Raw genomic sequence first — 21,620 nt, forward strand, 5'->3', positions numbered from 1 at the left:
CGCTGCTGTGTACATTTCTAGGCAGATACCTGCTAGGGCACACATCCCTGAAAGGAAAGACGGGAAGACCAAGGGCAGGAAAGGTAGGACTTATATTCTTGGGGTTTTCAGGAGTCCAGTGCTCACAGAGCAAGCAGGGAGCCAGGCATCCAGGACCTCTGTAAGCTCACACCCTCCATCACATGCAGATAGCTCTAGGTCTGCATCTTGGAGACAGTGGGCTGGTTTTGCCTGTAAAATAAGCAGTGTTGTTAGAATAGAGCTAACACACTGTTCTCTGCAGCATCAGATCTCTACCATCGGAAGCAAGTCTGTCTCTTCTGCTCATGTATTGGTGTGTGCTTTGAAGGTCCAGAAGCATTGCTTGTTTTAATTCCAGATAATTTTCCTCCATTTTAGGTTGGAGGGGGGGGAAGTGGAAAAAAAAAAAAAAAACCAGCCAGAAAACTCATTGCCCTCCCAGAGTAGGGACAAGCTTTACAGGCACATCTCCATCCCTCTCCTGCACAGAGCCGAGGCTGTCTTGGCCCAGTTAGGTGACTGCGGCAGCCCTTGTCTCAGTGACAGCTGCTGTAATAGTTGGTCCCCAGACGTGTGCAAGGATCTGGATTTAGCTTCCTTTTTTTCAGGTTGTAGCTGTGATTTCTCTGTGGGCATTGTCTAAAAATAAAGCAGGACCTGTCGGCTGGTAAAATGAAGAATAGGCTGGGTAGCAGTGACCGCTCTCTTCCGTGTGTAATTCAAGGGCTCTTTCTGGGGAGCTGCACCGCACGTCTCTTTGAGGATGGCGGCCTGTTCTCTCTCTGGTGTACAGAAAGGGGTCACCTTCTTATTTCCAGCTAAAGGGGGTCACAGCCTGTCCCTGTACCTCAAATGCTTGTTCTACATATTTAGAAGGAGAGGGTGCAATGCCTGTTATTTCATATGCTGGTGCTGGGGAGCAGGAAGCCGGCAGCACTCCTATGTGACAGTGTCCTGCCAGATTGCTTCAGACTGGGGAGATTTCTATTGCTCCTCAACTCCCAGAGCTAAGTATTACTCTGTGATACTTGTGGTTGTATTTATTACTGCTGCAGCACTGTTTCTAAGACCTACCATAAGAATATTTTTCCAAAAGCCCAAATCTCTGTGTGTCACCACAGGAATTCTTTGCAGGAAGATGGGGAGACTAGAAGGCACAAAATTCCTGATAAATTCAGTTGGACACTGCTGCAGTCATATTTTCTCTTTATAAAAGCATAAAGCATGGTCCACTGAGTTCCCTTTCTCCAGGTTTGTTAGCAGCTTTTGGTTTTAGAGCTGTGGAGTGGGTGTACAGACTTTTAAGATATTAGCGATTAATGGAGTTGATAATTTATAGCTGATTACTTCAGAAGGATAAAAAAGCTTTTTCTTTTTTATGACCTGAATAATGATTGCATTGAAGTCTGGGCATACAAATTAACTTGGTTTATTTAATTGGTGATGTAACAGTGAGAATTCAAAATAAAGATATTCATGTTAAAATGTGATAAACATATCCTGATTGTTGTCTGTGTGCTTTACTGCAGTTTACCCCACAGGTATTTGTTTAAAGTTAAAACTTTATTTTATATTTCTTAGTATAGGTCATAAAAGTAATCCTTTGGGATAAGGACCTAACAGCTCATCTAAATCAATTTGTTCACACACACCTGACCTCTTTGAGATTTACTCATATACTGAAAATTAAAAACACGAATCTTCCTTTTTACCCACTCCAGCTGTATTCATGGAGAGAAGCTGTGTGGTAAACTTTCTGTATGCTTTCCAACTGTTTAGTTATTTCCATCCTTCCTCAACTGACTATTTTTAAGACTCTTTTTCACAGTTGTATCAGTCCTCCAAGAGCTCCACTTCTGCCTGAAGCTGCCAAGTCAAAGCCTGTTTTATTTTTTTCAGCATACTCAAGTCCAACAATCTTATCTTGGCTTATCGCTCCTACCAGCTTTCATCCTAGCTCCCTCAAATGGAGAGCAAGAGGAAGCAGATGCTGGGACACAGAGATAAAAGAGAATAGAGGCAGGACATTTCACTAGGATTTAATGCATATTAAAAGAGGGGATTAATGCATTTTCATTTTCATGTTGCTCTGGATGGGCATCTTACTGTACCTTTGGTGAAGTAAAGTGACCTTTAAACTTCCTGGGACTGGACTGCAGAGAGAGCTCTGAGCACTTCTCAGAGCTCAAAGAGCTGAGTACTATAATATGTATCTGATGTTAGTGCAAGGCTGATTTTTTTTTGGCTGAAGCTCTGTTTCTCCTTTTCTGCAGGGATTCCTGAAGAATGAAAAAGATAATGCATTGCTGTCTGCCATTGAAGAGTCTAGGAGGAGGGTAAGTTGGAAGAAAGCAACATCATTTTTGTCTAAAAACAAAAACAGGAGAGATTTGCAGTTTTCTTCCCTTGAAAGGGATCAGTACTTAGTCTGTAAGAAAATGAATTAGCCTTCCCCTCTTCATCTCTTGTATCTTCACCGCTGAACAAATAGTTGTTTTGAAGATCATCTGAGCAGCAACTTGTCTTCTGATAAGAAATTCATCTAATCCTGTTTCTGAATCGATTTGTTCCTTTGGTATCTGTCATGTTCTGGGACAGTGATTTTCGCAATTGAATTATGCAGCATGAAAAAATGCTTCCTGTTGTTTGTCTTGAAACTCCTTCTTGGAAATGTCATTCCATACTTCCTAGTGCTCATGTTAGGATTGTTTCCCTCAATGTATACTAGGGGCATCAGGTTTAGAACTGACCCTGTGTTTCTTTCAAGTGATAAGAAAGAGTACATAAGCATTAATAAATTATTTCAATTACATAAAATTATGTTGTAACTATTGAAGCATATTTAAAATACTTTTGAAATTATAATAGTGAAGATAAGTGGGTAAGACCTATATCCTGCCATGAAAATATAAAGTGAATTTTATAATGCAACAAAGAAACACAAATCTTAAGCTCTAGTTGCATGCATGCACTGTAATTAAATGTTTACCAAATGTCACTGTCTCTTACAAATTCATTTCTTCGAGGAATGTTTTGCTCATTAATTGACAATATCCTAACAGTGAACTGCAAGGAAATGAAAAACTTAGCCAACCAAGACATTTAGTTAAGTACGTTGCAGGACAGAGCTGTGTGAACAGGAAAGAAGTAGAAGACACAATACAGCTTATTCTCTATTTAGAATTAGTGGAGATTCTCTTATTTCCTGTGTTGGTATACCTGAGGCTGCTAGTCTCACCCCAACAGTAACAGAAAAGGTAGTGAAGCATCTTCTCTATCCCAATGCTACTGCCAAAATATGGGAATATTTCCCCTGCTGAGGGAAAAGCTGTTTCCTGCCCTGTGTTCCCCAATTGGATCTGAAGACAATGTACCACATCAGCCATTTTAAAGGTAAAGGTTGTTTTTTCTTGGGATATGATTTTCCTGTGTGCTTTCCCAAGTTATGTTCCTGATGGAAGAGACTTCCTGATTCTTTGACACTGGTTTATTTTATCCTATTTCCTGTTTAAAACTAAAACACACTGGTAAAGACCTGAAAATGATCATGGGCAATAAATACCCACCTTTGTTAAAAATGCAGTGAGTCAGACCTTCAGAGAAGTTAAGTCCCAGCAAACCACACAGATTAGTGATGAACCTGGATACTGTGTGTGCGCTGCTAAGTTAAAGAAGGAAGCCTGCCGGTTTTCAGCCTGCTCAGATTCCTGTGCTGCCCTGCCCTGGAAGAGACACAGTTTCCCTCTTTTACCAGCTGGGGGTATGTGAGAGTTGTCTTCATTCCGCATACACCTACTTTCTGAATCCCCTTGTACCTGAACAGGGAGCCTGTTAAAATAATATGCAGCACGCCATTAGCCTCTTGAGGGCTGACCTGGTTAATTTGTGTAGTTGCTATTTTGTGTTTCATTTTTGGGCTTGTCTGTTAATAGCAGAGTTAGGCTGGTGTGTTTTGATATGTTTTTTAACTCTTGTTCTTCTTCACCAACAGACTTTTGCCATGGCTGAGGAGTATCACCGAGAATCAATGCTGGTTGAATGGGAACAGGTGAAACAAAGGATTCTTCATTCTCTGCTTGCATCAGGGGAAGATGCTCTTGATTTCACCCAGGAAAACGAGGTAACTGTCTTTCTAAATGCTGTGCACAGTCACACACAGCACTGTACGCTGCTGGCATTACAGCATGCTGAAACCACTTCTGAAATATTCTGGAACTACAACTGTGTGAAAATTAAAAATATAAAATCCCTATTTAATTCTAGAATGGCTCTGGCTAGCAGAATGCATTGTCTAGCAAAATATCAAACCTTTCTGATTATTTCTGTTTATTGACTGATGGGTACAGGCAATGGAGCTGCTGTTGCTGAAGCTGTGTTTTGAGCATATGTGCTGGCTGGAAACTTAGTCACAAACACATACTAGGTCAATATACCCAGGGGACAGAAAACACACTGGGGACTTCAGGAAACCTTTGCAGTGTGACACCAGGGAGTTTCTCAGGTGCAATTGTGCTTACACATAGGTCTTAGAGCATCTCTTCCCCTTACCACTGTGTGCTAGCTGGATTTATGGCTTTTCTTAGGAGGCTGATTAAGTCTCTGAGGTTTCTTGGCAAAGCCAAATGAATAAACACCCCAAAAAAACCCACTTTCCTTTTTATCTTGCTGTCTCATGCAGAGCAGATTAGAATTTTGTGCTGCTCAGACCTCTAGTGTTCAGGTTAATCCAGCAATGACCAAATCCTTTGGGCAAGACTTACCCATGTTTAACAAAAGATACTGACTATCATCTTAAAACATTTCTTATCTTCTGTTACAATTTAAACCTGTACAGTTTATTCTCTTAAAGAAAATGTTTGAGTTAAATGAATAGAACAAAGCAGAGTTACGTGCAGAGTGTTGGGAGCTCAGCTCCTCTGCGCTGAAAGGTTCAGACAGCAGCTGTGGTCCCTGGAGCACAAAGTTACATCACAGCTGCTGCTCTGTACTCCATGAAAATGCTCACCTTGAGAGGAGAGGGGATAGGAAGTGGAGCGGATGCAAGCTGCCGTGCTTCCAGGCTGAAAAAGAGACACATTTTTTATAGCCATGTTCTTCACCCATTAAAATGAATTCTTGTTCATTGGGATGACCTGCAATTTATACAAAAATAAAAAAAGCCCTTGGTGCTAATGGGGTATGACCTGTATAGGGATTTGGAAATAATTAAAATTGTTAATGAAATGTCCCTTTCTGATTACTGTTCTTTTAAATATAGGTTAATCCCAGTTAGCATACCTCTTTTTATAGAGACTCTCTTCCCCAGAAAATATTTTACTCATTTTTACTGGGACTTCTCAAAGGTTGTCCAATATTAGAAATGCTAAATAATGCAGACTGAATTAATTTAAAACTAGGAACAGCTATCCCGTTATTTTGGGATGTGGATCTGAATACTTGGCAGTTATACTGATAACTTCTAACATCTTTGATTTGTGTGCTAGTTACTGGTATGGGATTTTCCTTTCAGAGTGTGGATGTTAACTGCTAGCAGAAGTAATTTAATAACCCACTCTGAGCAGGTAAAACACCTATTCTGGTGTTTGATTGTCAAATGGATGCTACTTTCAGTCCATGGACAAGCATCAAATTGGCGTGAGGGAGGAGGGGAGGAAACTCAGCTCCTAATGTTTTTCGTGAATGGGTTTAAAGACTCAATGTACACTATCAGTCAGTAATACTCCACTCTGTTTCAAAGCTTTCATAGTAGCAGTATGTCATTTCAAGAGCATTTAAAATCCTTGATATATTCTAGTCTTAGCCTCAAGAAGTCAAAGGTCTGAGAGGTTTGAAGTGCATCTACTGTGTTAAAAGCCTGTTATCTAACCTCCCCACAGCAGGTTGTTCTTCTAAAGCCTTGTTCCAGTCAAATAAGTTTTTTGTGTGTATGTGACACAAACAGACACAGCCTGTAGAATATAGTAGAGGTTTAATTGATATCCTCTGGAGATGGAGAATCAGCTGAAAAGGCACAGATCCAAACGCAGCAGGGGGCCGGTCTGCCTGCAAGCCAATTCTCAAGCTTTGGGCAAGCTAATTTGGGCAGAGTGAAATACCAACACATTATTCATGGAAGTAAGACCAATTAACAGGCAAAGCTCATGATTCAAAGAACCTAGTGCAGGACTTGCTGTTAAGGTTTTCTGTTCCCCCTTGTCCTCCAGCCTGGCCATCTTCTTGTCAGGGAAAACCAGAGCTGATAAAAAGGTGCTTCTTGTGGGGCTGGAAAGGGATTAAAAGCCTGAATTTTGTCTTCAAGATATCAAACACCTAAGGTCTGAAGGTGTTTGTTATGACTGTTGTGCCATGAGGCATTTCTTTTGTCCTTTTCCAAGTTTTTCCTTATTCCAGGTTTTTCTTTCTTCCACCCTTGCCGTAAGCTCTTCCACTCCTGCTGTCAAGCAGCACGCTCCTGCAGTGATACAGAGACACTGGCACCTCTTGGTTTCTGTTCTGCCTCTCTGTACCACGTCTTCATACCCCTTAAATCCCAAGCTCTGCAAGATGCTTTCCACTCCACCACAGTGTATTTTGATGGGATTTTTCCAGCTTGGTCTCCTGCCTAGATATTCACTGCGTCTACTGGCCAAGCCATTTGGAGTGCTGACAAAATGTCTGCCCAGACTTCTGCTGAGGAATGTGCATATGCATATGAGGGTGATGAATAATGCATCTTTACATGCACAGGGTTTGGTGTGCAAGTGAGGCTGAATGCTTGGTTGAGTGCAAATGAAGGAGGACTCCTTTGAAAAGCAGCATCATTTGGCTAAGTGAATTTAAAAGATAAAAATGTGATGGCAGTGCAGCTAAGCTGCAGCTTTGAGAAATGGGTAGTATTCTGAATAAATATTATAGTTCTGAATCATATTTTGGAAAGACCAAAATTCAGGGCAGGGAAAAGCAAAACCACTCAAAGGTGGTTGAGAAAAACAGCACAAGCCATTTAAGCAGTATCGGACTAGAGATACAGCAAGATTTGTGTATGTGCACTTACACTTCTGCAGTCCTTTGTGCATTCCCCCACTTTTCTGCTTTTCCTTTTGCTGCTCCAGTTCAACTTCAGAACCTGACCTGAAACACAATTCTTATCATATGCTCCTAACTGCTGTTTTGAGCACAACTTTCATTACCTTTTCTTGCTTGAAACATGGTAAGTTCTTACTTGCTAGCAAAGGATATCCTCCCTCCTCCCCACTTTCCCCCCGTTAGTTTGTAGGGGATGTCTCCTCTTGGGAAGGATTGCCTGCGCAATCCATTTCTGTGATTCAGGGGGAACAGTGGAAGTGGCCTTCCCCATGCTGACTCACTGCTTTAGTTTTCCTTTTGAACTTTCCTTTTAGCACAGCCATGAGATAGTTCAGTGAGCTAGTGCTTTTTTGTAGTTTAATAATTCAAAGGTGAAGCCAGAATGCATGCATGAGGTGGGAAGAAAATAGGAAATAAGCTTGCTTCCATGGCTCTTTTTCCATAGGAAAGAAAAGTATAAGAAAACTAGGACAAATTCTAGACTTCCTAATTTTTTTTTCCCTGAAGTACCAAGTCAGTAGAATTTAAAGAATTTCAGTGTGGCAGTTCTCAGCTGTGGCAGATAGTTAAGAAGTGTTTCTTAAAGCATAATGGTTAGAGTGAAACTAAAATTGGAGAATGGAAGGGAAAACCCAACCCCAGAGCAGTTACTTCTTGCAGGCATGCCCTTTTAAATTCAGGTTCTTACCTGAATTGGTTTGAACCCGGCAGTCACACACCACTCTCTGGAGCGGCAGCCACGTGGGTGCTCTTTGGTGCCGCAAAGCAGAAAATGGAACAGATTCACAAAACAAAGCTCCAGTCCCTGTGTTTCTGGTGCTTGGGCACTGGCTGAAAAGTGACACTGAGTCACTATGTACTAGCCTTCAGTTGCTTTAGGAGATGAAACCTCATCGGTAATTAATGACAACGTCCATAATTTAGCATTACTTTAAATAACTCTGCATTTTATCTGGCTCGGCACAGGGAAAGGCTGCAAAGCGCTATTTCTGCCATCATGTCTGTTTCCCAGGAAACCTGCTTTAACAGCTTCTTTGTTCTTTAGAACAAAGAATTTGTCGGGTTTTAGGTGGGTTTAAAGGAATTTGTGTCAGATGATTTGTCACCAAAATAAAAATGCAGATGCTTCTGAATATCAGTACCCATACTGAGGGACTCTGAAGAATATTTTTAGTGTAAGTTCAGTTGCAGAAAGAAAATGTGAAATTGCTTTTGGGGTTTTTGTAAGGCGTTTTTATAGAGCCTAAGGTCTAAATGCACCTGCCTGATTTTGTAATCAGGTTAAGCATTATTTAAATTCCATTATTAGTGAGAAATTAATGCAGTAATAAACTAATTTCAGCCATTTTAAAGGATTGTCCAGGTTCATCCTTGGTACCTTCATTCATTTATATTTCATTATATTAGGGGCAAACACCAACTGAGTATTTTTTATTCTGTAATCAGCTGTTGTATGCTGTGCATACACAAAGCTCTTAGAATTTCTTGATAGAGGTCAGTGCCCTTATCTTTATGTATAAATTCCTAGCCAGTGCAGAACAGTTTCTTGGCCATTGCAACTGTGTAACTTTTTTTTGTTTTTAAATTTTAACTTGTGAACACTTTACTCATCAGAACTCCTGGACTGGGACAGTGAATAGTAGTTGTCTTTGTAACGACACATGCTCCTGAGTGTAAGAGAGGTCTGACACAGTAAAAGATATTCCAGGTTAAGCTAATAAAAAAAAAAAAAAAAATAATTTTGGAATTACTGAGAGAATGTTCAGTGCAAAACTGATCAGCAACATATCTGGAAGTTCATATGTTTGTATTATTTCATTTTGAAGTTGGGATACAGTTCCCAGAAAAAGTGAGATTCTTTTGAAGACTGTGCCAGCATTTCATCCTCATTTGAAACAAGAAACTGAATGATGGCACCATCTGGAGAAAAGCTATCCCTTTCTGGATCTCTTCCTGAAATCTGCACAAGCCAGGTCATGGCAGGAACATTGCTCCTGCCATGCTGCAGTCTGACAGGTGTCAGCAAAGCTGAACTCTAAAGCTGATTAAACTGGAAGTGAAAACAGTGATTTTCCTATTGCATTTGGGCTTCATGTTGTTTGTACAGGCAGCAAATTGGTCACATTTAAGTGAACTCTTCCAGGCAAGACTAGAGCACGTCTTTAAGGAATCCTTGGAGGTGATCCTGTCTGCACTGTAAAGTACTGGCATTCTGGGTAACAAGTGTAAGGAGCAGTAAAGCTGTTTGACAGTATTGCTTAGGTGCACTGTAACAGCTAATGAGGATGTGCAGCCAGTTGTAACTGACTTTGATGGTAAAAAGCTTAATTTTTAAACTGTGCAGATGTACCTGCCCTTTCTCGGAAAAAATTACTGATTCCAGTTTAGATGATTATCCATGGCCTTGAGTTATATGGTAACAAGCCTGAAAATCTTGCTTTGTTGAAAATGTGTCTGTTCCTTTTTGCTTGCCCCAGCTATGTCAGTTGTCTTCATAATAAATATTATGCTTCTGTAGTGAGGTTGTCTTGGCTTTGATCTTCAGACCAGCATGGCTTCTGAAGCAGCTGATATTAAAGGACTGTTTACCTCAAAGGGATCTGTCTTTAAAATGATTGTACTTTATTTTTCAAACTCAAGACTTGCAATGTGGACGCTGAAATGAAGAATTACATTCTTTGAGAAAACAGGAAATAGCAGAGAGTATTGTTGGGAGTATTCTTTCCTCCAGAGTATTGAACATCTATGTTCAGTGGTGGCTGTACTGAGAACATACCTGTGCCTTGTAGTGAATACCTAAAATCGCTTTATGCAGTATTATACTATTTTGGCATGTTGTATTACAAGTTTTATAAGAGTATGAATTTTGTATGCCATGATTCCATTGGCTGTCTCTCCCTGCTCTATACCCAAAATATCTCAATCTTGGCATAGTCTCTGTGGGTAAAAAGACTATTTTTTTCAGGTCAGGATATTGCCAGCATACTTCCTCTTGCAGCAGACCAGCAGTGGGGCACTTTGCAGCACACAATTGAATGCTGCAGTCCTATTTTATGTCTATATCATGGGACTGGGACAAAACTGGAGTATCAGATCTGCCAGACTGGATTTGTTTGAGCTCGTCCATTGAATTCTCTATCCTTGCTGTGATGGAGGTTCAGAGTAGATGCCTCACAGCAAGACACTGACAAGAAAAGCAAAGAATTAAAATTATAAGGTGCTACCAAGAGACACTGATGTCCTAATTCTAGAGAGTTAATGGTTGGTTTGTGCACTGAATAAGGAGGATTTCTGTCACTTTAGAATGTTTAAGCTATATTGGGAAGATAATGGGATATTGCAGTGAGACTGCATTTTTCTCTGTAAATGGTTCAAAACCCTGTTCTTAGTTCTGTCAAGAACAGTGTTTTGCTGTTGCTCTTTAGGAGCAGATGTAGTGGTAAAATGTGCTGTGGTAATTCTGTACTTTCATACCTTCCTATATGCTTCTCCTTCCACAGCCCAGCTATGTTGGTGAGATGGGTCCTCCAGGTCGCAGCTCTTTGGACAGTGTGGAGATGGCATATGCTCGTCAGGTGAGTGGAGGTGAAAAAACTTCATTGAACACTGTGTTCTCCATGGAGAGAGATGGGGAAAATAAAGATTGGAGATTAGTATAAAAGATATGGTAAGTAAAACATGAAAATGTCTGCCTGGAGATGAAACACTATTGACAAACACGTGAATCTTGGTGTTTTTAGAACCTGTTAGCTATAGGATATTTTTTGTCAAAAAGAGAACCTGAGCACCATATATGACTGTAGAGAAAGCATTTATGCTTGTAAAGTAAACTGAAATTCTTTTTAAGTTTTCAAAAGCAGTTTTTTTAGGATTTGTGTCAATGCATAATTGTTTGCAAATGAAAGCTTTATATTCCCTTTTTTTTCATATATGGAAGATCATTTTTCTCGTGTATGTGTGTAGGAAAAAATACACTGAAGTGTTAATCCTGATGTTTGTTGAATTGTATCCTATTTTAATGACATTGCTTTTGAGAAGCTTTAGTGCATCCGCTGTGAATTAATATGCCTGGTAGCATTAGACTCCCTCTGAAAATTTTCTGGGAAAACTGATAAACCTTTACATAACCAATTTGTCACTGTTGTTATTTGAGATTATCTGTTTACCAGCAGTGTTGAGAACAAAATGAAAGAAAAGGACTTGATTTTTCAAAATGGAATATGTGGAACGACATAGACGAAGTGTTGCCTAATTTGCACACAATTACTGTTATTGTGTGCTTTGGCTCAGTCTGTGCTGAGGCAGAGCAGCTTGTGCATCTGTTTTCCTACATCTGCATTCAGTTATGGTAACTGGGAAGAAACTAATAGCAAAAGGTTCATGGTTGCGCTGTTGAAGTGTACATTTGACTTCGTGGCTGTTAATAGTTTGTTAATTTAGTTCATATCTACTCTAATATACCCACACCAAAGGTCTTCTTTAAAGCATAATTGTCTGTGCTTTGAAGCCATCGGTGTTATTACATGCTGGGTTTTGTGTATGGGAAGCCCAGTCTCTCTAGCAATCCTGGCTCTGGGGTAGCTGTGGAGTCAGCATGGCTGGTGGGCCCTTGTCAGGGTCATGGGCTGTGCACAGACCTGCTGCAGTGTGCCCTGGAAATGTGGTGTTTGTGGCCAGGCTTCTGCTACCAAAACACTTGGTGCAGTCACTGCGTGCTCCCAAGCTGGCGTGGCTGAGCTGTGCTTGTGTCAGCCTGCCGCAGTTCAGGAATAACCCAGTGTCAGCAGTCTGTGTGGGGCTCCTGTGGCTTCAGAGGGGAGTTGGGAGACCTGGAGGTCAAGCAGGAGAGCTGGAGATCCATTTATCAGCAGTCGTGAAATGTGTTTTAATTACACTGAAGTGATTAATTGTTCTTCGTGGGTAGTTGAGACTGCCTCACAGGAACATGGTGACATCCATGGACACAGTTTCACTGATGCTGCATTCTGTTTGCAGTTCTGAGCTCTACATCTTGTCTGTACCCTGGGCATGTTGTTATAGTGCTGCATGCTAAATGGAATTAAAGTACAATGGTATTGCCTTTCTGGTATTGAAAATTGCTATTTCTGGACACAGTCTTTGGGCTGAGAATAGAATAAACAATAGAAGATGAAGCTCAGTTAAGATCAAGAGTTAAAACGAGGAGGTATGTGTATACCTTTAAAGGCAGGCTCTGAAGGGTCAGATTTCTGTTCATTTCCCTGTCTCAGATTTCCCTGAATACTGGCACAAACCAGCAAAATCCTGTTTCTTTCACATCAGCAGGTAGGAGGCTGCCATGCAGGGGAACATCGAAGCCATCCACTTGTCAGGTCACTTCTGATTCTTTATCCTCCAACAATTAGCTGCAATTAGTCTAATGGGGCATTCAGCCCAGTGCTCTGCCATGCAGAACCTCAGAACAGCTGGGCTGCTGCCGGCTAGGGCAGGCCTGGGTCTTTGAAATGGTGTGCAAGCTTGGGTGATGCTGATGCCCATTCCTCTGTCGTTGGGTTGGAAGTGGCTGATGTGGGAGAGAAGCAGAGGGACTTGCTGGAAAACACTATTTTTGAAGCTTGACTTATATTTTGCTGCTGTGGCTGGGGATGGAACGGAGCATAACATGTATTGTTAAACATGCTTACTTTAATTTTGTTTTAGATTTATATTTATAATGAGAAGATAGTGAATGGACATCTGCAGCCTAACCTGGTGGACCTTTGTGCTGCTACTGCAGGCCTGGATGATAAGGTACTGCCAGTAAGTTAACATAAGGAAATGTATTCAAGCTGTTTTCAGGCTGTGATTAACAGCCTGCTGACACTGGGGGGAAAAATACTGATATTGCCAAAAAAAATTGCATGGCTCCACAGAAAACACAGAGGCAATACCGGAATTTTCTCCAGTGCAGCAGGGCCCACCTGCAATGAAGTTGGTCATGGTGAAAATTTCTTAACACAGCAAGGAAGAAATGAACCTGGTGTCCCATCATAAGTGATATGCTGTTGAGGGGAAAAATTACTTTTAATTTTAAAAAGATTCTGTTGTGTTTGGTTTACAGAATGTGGTCTCTTAAAGTCCTTTGAAGATATTTAGTTGGGGGTAAAGGGTCTTCAATCAGACTCTGCTAGAGCTGAAATAGGCTCTCATAGGAAAGCACAAAACCCCTAGGATTGACTTTAAATCAATGATCTGCCTCCTTTCCTTTATTTCTCTTCCTTTAATTGTGTTGCTTTGATCCACCCCAAAAAAGAAAACACTTGCACAAACCTTGGAGAAATGCCTGGAGGAGAATACTGCAGTAGGGTCAAGCTATGAAAACACTGTGCAAATGGGGAGAGCAAAAAGCTGCTCAGAAGCTGAGGGGCAAGCCCTTCACTTGGATCTGAATTACAGATGTGCATCTTCACTCTGAGCAGCTCTTTTTGTTTTGCAAGGGACAGCATGAGGAGTTTCAGTGCTCTTGCTGCTTTGAAGCACCGAGATCAAAGAGCTGCCCTTGCCCAAGTGAACAGTGCTGTTAGTTCTCAGTATTTTGCCATTTCAGCAGGGACACCTTAGTCCTGTAAATACTGATACAGTCTTGTCCTTGTGAATAAATAAGTCTAGATGGTTTTCAACCTTTATTTATAACTGAGCCTTTGTCCAAGTGATCAGTGTCCTTTTGATGCTTCTTATCACAGCTGATCACACAGCTTTCCAACAGCAGCCAGAGCCATTTCCATTACATGGAAAGCTGATGATGCTGTGGTATATATTGAGTGGGAAGTGTGAACTAGAAATGAGCAAGAGACTGAGTACCAAGTATCCAGCCTAATTTTGGAAATAGTTGTCAATTTTTGGGAACAATTGCAGGTACAACATTTATAGCCATCTTCTTGCACAAGAATTATGCAAAAAAGACTCTGAAATTTGAATTCCATGGGACAGAGGCAGCTTACCTTCATGACTGTCCAGTATCTCCATTACAAAGCTAAACTGACGTGAATTACTCTTGTATGCTTACGCTTTTCTTAAGCATCAAAACAACACATAGCTGAAAACAATGTTGCTTGTTATCTCTGTACTGAAGCATGGGATGACTTTTTCATAGAACATCTCCGAGATGTGGGCCATGGTGAAACAAATGACCGACGTCACCCTGGTTCCTGCCAGCGATGCTCTGAAGGTCCGGACCAACATGGAGGTGCGCATGGAGTTTGTGAGGCACGCTCTGCACTACCTGGAGGAAAGGTAAGATGGGTGCTCTGCTAAGACTGATAGAGTTCCCTAATAATAAGCTAGAATGACCTTGTATTGCACTTAGAGTCAGCTACCTCATGCTGCTCACAGATATGTCTCTTGCCTGTCTTCTTTATTGTGCAGGGCTTAGAGCAGCCACTTAAATAAAAAACTGTTCTAGTTTAACAGTGTTCTAGTTTGAAAGGCCTTGAATCCTTGGGGAGGTTGTTTAGAAAATGCAAAGACTTTTATTCTTTCTTCTGAGTTGCTTATAAATATTCTATATATGTATATATGTGAAGGTTTTTCACTTGAGGAAAGTGATCTACTCATCTGCAAAAGAATATCCTCTTTTCTGTATGCTCCCTTTTTGATTGCTGGCTGCTGTCAGCAGCCTGTGAGGACAGCATGGGGACAAACCTGGTGCAGTGAGTCAAGTTCTGATCATGCCATTTCTACAGTGAGAAGTTTTTGTAAAATGTGAAGAAGCTGAAGTTGAGACATGTAGCAGTGATTTCCAGACTGTAGAAGGTGGTTTGCTGTGTGTATTAGCAAGTACCATGGGGGCCTAAGCTCCTTGACCAGTGGAGTTCTCAAAGAACTGCAAGCCGTGAAGCTGCCCAAAGCCAAATGCCCATTCACTGCATATGTGGATATTGCAGTGTCTCTTTTCTAGTAGCTGCAATGTGATGCCAGCCCATGCTAGCAATAACTGCAGGGTACTATGTGGGCATTTGTAGGGACACAGATTGCATTGGAGCACAGAAAGCACTGCACTCTGACACAGCACTGTGGGAAGAGATGCTTTCACCTCCTGGCACAGCCTCTTCTTGGCCCTGACAGTTGGTTGTCACACCCCATCAGCACTCAGTGTCACCGGGGGGGTGGTGGCAGCTGCTGCCTGTGCACAGAGGAGCTGACACATCGGAAGGATCTTCTGTTCCCAGTTCCTCAGTCTCAGCAGAGTGCGATGAGCCAGTGACTCTTAACCTGATTTGCCACCTATCCAATGTGCTAAATTTTCACAGTGCCATTAACTGCTAACTGAAGCTAGAAGTTATTATATGTAGTACTTCCCCAGTGCTCCCAGCTGTGGAGATTAGGCCTCTCAGGCTTGGTTTTTGTGGGTTTTTTAAAATTAAAACCTTGCCCAAACCCTGTGCCTTGCTTTGTAGCTTTTCTTCCCTGGTGGGAATTGGCTAATACGAGTGTTTCCATGGATCACCAGCCCCTCACTCATATGGAAGGGATGTAATGCCACTCACAGCTGTTCATACATTAGTTCCTTTGGAGCAACTGTGATCTTAAGCCCAGAGATGTGTGCCCTTGCCTCAGCCATAATTCTAGTTATCAAGATACTCTGATACCTGCTTATATAATCTTTCAGATTTCTGATGGTGCGCAAGTCCAAGGTGCTGAAGAGAAAGAAAAAGAACTTTGTGTCATTTATTGATGCTGCTTACTTAGGTTTTCCTTCAGTCTCAAATTCATGATGCTCCTGCTTCTAAATATGAGTATTTGTTAAATTGATCTGCCTTGATTAAATGTTTTGATGGGTTATTTTAAAATGTTTTCTTAAGGTTGCCTGTGCCAGTTATATTTCTCTAAATTCCCTTTTTTTCTGGGATTTCCTTCCATTTCCTATGCTAAGTCCATAGGCCTAAGGTGGATATTTTTCCATAGGACAGGGAAGAGAGACAAACACATCTGTGGTATTTTACTGTTGCTTCATTATAGGATTAAGAGTTAAAGTGTTAGAGTGGGAAGGCTTTTTCCAGCTATATATTTGAGCTTAACTTTGTACAACAAGAATCAAATAAGAGGAACTTCATAATTGAGAGTTGAACCTGGAGCAGTCCACCACAGACTTCAAACATGGTGTTCTCTGAGACTGCTAGATACAAGGATCTTCCTAAACTGACCAAAATTTGTGCTTCATTTTGTTGTAATGGTAATGTTTGAACATCGCGTTAATTTGCTTTAAATTGTTAATTCTCTCAGATCGGAAAGGCAGTGGATGTTTTTTGGCAGGTGTCTCTCAGTCTGTTCATGTTTGTTTTGCTTGTATTGTTTTCAGTTACAAAAATTACACTTTTGTGACAGTCTTTGGAAACTTGCACCAGGCTCAGCTAGGTGGAGTCCCAGGCACCTACCAACTGGTCCGCAGCTTCTTGAACATCAAACTCCCGGCATCTGTCCCTGGCCTGCAGGTATGGCCAGCACTGTCAGCCACCACGCTAAACAATACAAATCTGTTCACCCACTACAGAGTGGGAACCAGTGCAGCCTCCAGTGGCTTTTCTATTGAAAGCTGCTTTTAGGGCAGCAGGCTCCTAACTCCTCCTCTAGAATTTGTCACTAGGAAAATGGGAGATGACAGACAAAATCACTCTTGAGTTCAGACCTAATCCCAAAGCATGGTGGGTGCTCAGTAGTTTGAATTCTAATTCTAGAAATTATGGTGTCTTCTGGTTGTCATCTTAGAAATCAACAAGCAAGAATTAAAATGCATAATGATGGTTCAAAAAAGCAGTAACCTAATCTCCCTGTTCTGCTTTTTCTCTTTTTTTACATTTATTGTCAAACTGTGAAACCATCACCAAATATGTAATGAATTCATCTGAATTGTAGCCTGGGCCTTTTATTTAGGAATCTGAATAAAACCCTTCTTACCTGCATGTAGTAAAAAAGTGCATAGCTGAGCATCTACAAAATTATCAGACAAGCAGTTTGAAAAATTAAATATAAAAGTTAAATGAAGAAATAATAAGTTGTAACACGGGAGCTAAGTCTAGCTGTCCCTTCTTACCTGCTGAGATTGCTGATTAGTTTGATATCTTTCAGTTTCAGTGAAAATGTTTTTAATACCTTGGTGGCCTAATCCAGATCAATCTCCTGTGTAGGGAGGATATCATAAGCTAATTCTGGGATTCTCAAAACCTCCCTCAGAATTGAAATCTGGGCAAGCAGAAGAGAATCACACCTTTCACTGCTGAGATATGCAGAGCTTTGCCAGAACTTAACCTTCAGGACCTCTTGCTTCTGTAACAAACAGAATTTTTTACCAATATGAGTGTGGGTATAAGGGCAGAAATAATGAATGAGGCAAAGAATAAAGAAAAATCACTCAAATATGTTGCTTTTAAGAAAAAAATTAAGTATGTCCTTCTTTTCAGGATGGTGAGGTGGAGGGCCATCCCGTGTGGGCACTGATTTACTACTGCATGCGCTGCGGAGATCTGACTGCAGCCATGCACGTGGTGAAACGGGCACAGCACCAGCTGGGAGAGTTCAAAACCTGGTTCCAGGAGTACATGCACAGTAAAGACAGAAGGTAATTGGGAACTAGGAAGGATCTTTGTGAGGGGTGGGAATTGCTGTGGAGTAGTGAAATTATCAATGACTTGCTAGAAGTACAAAAAACTCAGGTCTCTTCTGGCTGCCTGGTGTTTATATTACCTACCTAAATTACACGTAGAAGTTTGCATATTTTAATTTGTGGCTTTGAAGTTGAGAAGTTTCAACAGAGAAAGAATTGTTTGAAAGCATTCAAAAATTTACATTTCAAAAATAATACAGGGTAGTGTAGCTTTTTTACAGAAGGATAAGCCCAGTGTAACAGTGAGTTACAGCATACAATAGATCTGCTAGATCTATTAAATCAATAGATTTAATCTGCTGTCATCAGTTCTGTATCTTTCTATTTCCCTGATGTTTATTTTAGCTGAATTTCCTTTGGGGAACACTTTTGACTACACCTGTTTTCATAGGAATGCTACACAGGAAAAGCAAGCAGTGTTTGTTAGAGGCCTTTAGAGGCATCACTCTCACATCTTTCTTGTGTTTATTCTCCTCTTCCAGTTTTTGCTGTCCAGCACTGAACAGGGGCTGTTGGCCAAACTGCTGCTGATGTAGTTGAAAAGTAGGGGACTTAGTGCACTCTAAGGTGTGCTCTGAACTCCACAGTAGTTTGCTTTTTCCATCTTTCCACTTGCAGTGAATTTAAAAAAAAAACAACACCAAAAAAACCAACAAACAAACCAATAAAAAATAACTAACCAAGCTAACAAAATAAACTGAAAGGACAAAAATCCAAGTGCCATTTACCAAGTATGGTATGCCATGGTATTCTTCTATAAATCAACCAGCTTTGTAGAGAGTATCTAGGAGAGCTCATTAGTTGTTGCAGAAACCTTGTTGAAGGTACTGTCACTGTTTTCATTACAAACACTTCAATGAAATACACCATAATAGATTTATTTTGTTTTTATTACAGCTATGGAAAAGTGCTCTGCCTATGGATTTGACGAACAATGCCTTAGGAGAGCACCATATTGATTAAATTCTGTAAAATTCTCAACAAGAGGTTGCAAGAAAGAAGAATGACAAAGAACATTATGACAGTGTTTAATAATGATGAAGTTGTCAATCCTAAAAGACCTCATGGCACAATGATCTGCTCACTTGTTAGTTACTAACACAAAGACTTCCAAAGATGATGTGAGCTCTCTTTTTCTGAAATGATGCAGTAGCAGAATCAGACAAAAATAGTCCATCTGCCACAGGATTAATGTACCCCTAAAGAGACTGTCATATGTGGTTTCTTTCCCTGCAGTGAACATTTGAAGATGATCCTCCATAACTTCAATTACGTGTTTAAATTCACGTGTGCAAAATTTTTACCTACAGATATGAACAGGAAGTGCAAGAAACATTGGCCAGTGCTTACTGTCATTATGCCTTTGCTGTGGATATGCACCTATTTACATTGATTTTTGTCCAGGTTTCCTCATACAGGGAAAATGGGTTTCATGTCTTTTCCTTCAATCTTTTCCTTAGACTGTCTCCTGCCACAGAAAATAAACTGCGTCTTCATTACAGACGAGCTCTGAGAAATAACACTGACCCCTACAAAAGGGCTGTTTATTGTATTATTGGTCGTTGTGACATTACAGACAACCAGAGTGAAGTTGCTGATAAAACAGAAGATTATCTTTGGCTAAAAGTAAGTCTGGTGTTGGGGTTGTGGTTTTTGGTTTTTCTTTATGCAAGAACAGGTCTAAGGGGTACCACATTTCTCCACTGTTATGCTACCCTTCCTACTTCTAGATCTGGTGTTTCACATCGATGTAGTGCACATTGTGACCTGACCTTGAAGATAATGCAGGGCTGGGAACTGGAATCCCAGAGCTGTTCTCTTACCCTCTGTACTATCAGGTGTCAGTTTGGGTACAGTCGTCTTCGGAAGTGTCATGTTCTTCATTTGACACTGATCTTTGTCAGCTGTTTTTACAAGTAGTATTAACTTGCTACAGTGAGGATTCTTTGAATTCTCCTTCCTGGATGAATGTCTGAAATGTCAGTGTGAATTGACCAAAGACAATGTTATCAATGTCTCTGAAGTCCTTGCAGTTTTGGTGAGGGCATGATAGATACTGGCTGGTACCTGTGTCCTGGTTTAGGGCAAATCTGGGAGAAAACCAAGTGTCATAAAGGCACCCCAGGACAATCTGTTTCTCCCCTTTATCAGAAAAAGGGTGGTAGAATGATGTATCCGTTAATATTGTATTTGTGGCAAAAAATGCTGCTTGAAAACGTTCAGAGTCTCAGCATCAGAGTTTGCTGGCATGGATGGAGACAGAACCCAGGGTTATATCTGCATGGATTTCAGTTGTTGCTGCATTAGGGATCTTTGCTTCCCAGCAGTGGATGGAGCTGATGTTGTGACTAGATGCAGTTTCTAGTCAGCCTAGGAGAGGCTGTGATAGAACGAATTATCTTCTAAGTGCATTGCTTGTGCAAGGGGAAATACCTGTGCTTCTCTTTTTTGGATGTGTTTTTTAGCTGAACCAAGTGTGTTTTGATGATGGTGGCACGAGCTCCCCACAGGACCGGCTAACGTTATCACAGTTCCAGAAGCAGCTGCTGGAAGATTATGGTGAGAAACCAGGGAGTGTTGTCTTACTTGGGGCTCTGCTTTTCTGCTGAGGACACTTTCCAGTTGTTATTACACAAACCCCAGACTGCACAAAAACCCTGCAGCTCTCCACTAGTGACAGGCATCTTCAGGGTGTCCACGGGCAGCCTGCTTCCCAGGAGTCATGGCAAACTTCAGTAAGACATGATGAATGAGTCCCATGTTTTCCCAGCAATCCAGAGAGTGACTACTCATTGTGAACACTCCTGCTGTTTCTCACTGGTTGCTTTCTCTCACCATAAATATGCAAAAGTCCTTTAGCAGAACTTCTGGCTTTGGGAATACAGAACAGAAAAGCAGTCACTACCTAAAGTGGGCATGTATTTCCAAGCTTTTCCTCTGTGTGCATCTGGTGTTCATCTTTTCCCTTACATTATTATGTCAAGCAAATTTCTGGGGACCCAAGTCACAGTTCCTTCCACTTCAGAAGGTTTTAAACACATCCACAGAATACATTTTCCTATAATCATCTTCCAGCCAGTCAAAATTAAGTCACTTGGAAATGTCCAAAACATACCAAATTTGATTCTCCACAGCCTTCTAGTTTGTAGTATCACTCACACTCAGATAAAAATGTATGGAAAATAAATATAATGAGCTACTGTTGGTGTCACTGAGTAGGAAAATCGAGGTTTTTAACATTATTTGTACCATTTGGCATAAGTATAGATAGAGACAAAAAGTTTGTGGTCTTTAGAGAATCTATCAGAGTTGATCAGAGTTGATGGTTTGTTTGTATGAAAAGAAAAAGGAACTTTTCTGAGTAACTGTTTATTCTGTTTCACTTTTTGAATATGACTTCATGCTGTAGTCCTTCATTATAAATCTGCAATGGCACAGTTGTAGGTGAGCCACTGATGTGTGGTTAGGAATTCAGTTTTGTGTGCTGTATTTATTTTGGCTGGCACCTAATAAACAGTAGTGATGCATTGTGACAGGAAGCATCCATTGTCAATCATCTCTGATTGCAAAATCATGAAAATGATGTGAAAAATGCTACATGTGTTGTGGTTTCTTTCAGGTGAATCACATTTTGCGGTGAACCAGCCACCTTTCCTCTACTTCCAAGTCTTGTTCTTGACAGCACAGTTTGAAGCTGCAATTGCTTTTCTTTTCCGGACAGAGCGCTTGCGCTGTCACGCTGTTCATGTTGCTTTGGTCCTGTTTGAGTTAAAATTGCTCCTGAAAGCATCTGGGCAGAGTGCACAGCTATGTAAGTCCCATTTATTTTACAGAAAAGGAATATTTCCTTACCCTTCAGAGTACCCTCTAGAAACTGTAGGTCTATGTGATTGATCCAAGATTTATCAGAACAATC

The 21,620-nt window shown here is 40.9% G+C and overlaps 1 protein-coding gene and 1 long non-coding RNA gene across 19 annotated transcripts in view; one reads left to right on the forward strand and one right to left on the reverse strand.

Moving 5' to 3' along the window:
- The window catches only part of NUP93 (nucleoporin 93), a 78,045-nt gene that overhangs the window by 45,077 nt on the left and 11,348 nt on the right, over window positions 1–21,620 (forward strand). For all 17 annotated transcript variants that reach the window (XR_015275377.1, XR_015275376.1, XR_015275375.1 and 14 more), the window contains 10 exons: window positions 2,295–2,357; window positions 4,013–4,141; window positions 10,587–10,661; window positions 12,766–12,855; window positions 14,198–14,337; window positions 16,403–16,535; window positions 17,502–17,659; window positions 19,165–19,330; window positions 20,170–20,263; window positions 21,324–21,515. Coding sequence is in view for 14 of the 17 variants with exons in the window: in XM_086847580.1 (XP_086703706.1) it covers window positions 2,295–2,357; window positions 4,013–4,141; window positions 10,587–10,661; window positions 12,766–12,855; window positions 14,198–14,337; window positions 16,403–16,535; window positions 17,502–17,659; window positions 19,165–19,330; window positions 20,170–20,263; window positions 21,324–21,515 (1,240 nt within the window). In the remaining 3 variants the exon portion in view is untranslated. The remainder of the gene's footprint in view (window positions 1–2,294; window positions 2,358–4,012; window positions 4,142–10,586; window positions 10,662–12,765; window positions 12,856–14,197; window positions 14,338–16,402; window positions 16,536–17,501; window positions 17,660–19,164; window positions 19,331–20,169; window positions 20,264–21,323; window positions 21,516–21,620) is intronic.
- Window positions 105–7,908, reverse strand: LOC111934544 (uncharacterized). Of its 2 annotated transcripts, XR_015275378.1 has the most exons (4): window positions 7,775–7,908; window positions 7,055–7,131; window positions 5,027–5,081; window positions 105–231 (listed from the first exon to the last, which is right to left on the reverse strand). It is a non-coding gene; the product is annotated as an uncharacterized LOC111934544 (long non-coding RNA). The 2 variants fall into 2 exon arrangements; XR_002867249.2 differs by lacking the exon at window positions 105–231 and having other exon boundaries at window positions 4,950–5,081.

Source organism: Cyanistes caeruleus, chromosome 12 (genome assembly GCF_971803275.1).
Source record: "Cyanistes caeruleus chromosome 12, bCyaCae1.hap1.1, whole genome shotgun sequence".
NCBI lineage: Eukaryota > Metazoa > Chordata > Aves > Passeriformes > Paridae > Cyanistes > Cyanistes caeruleus.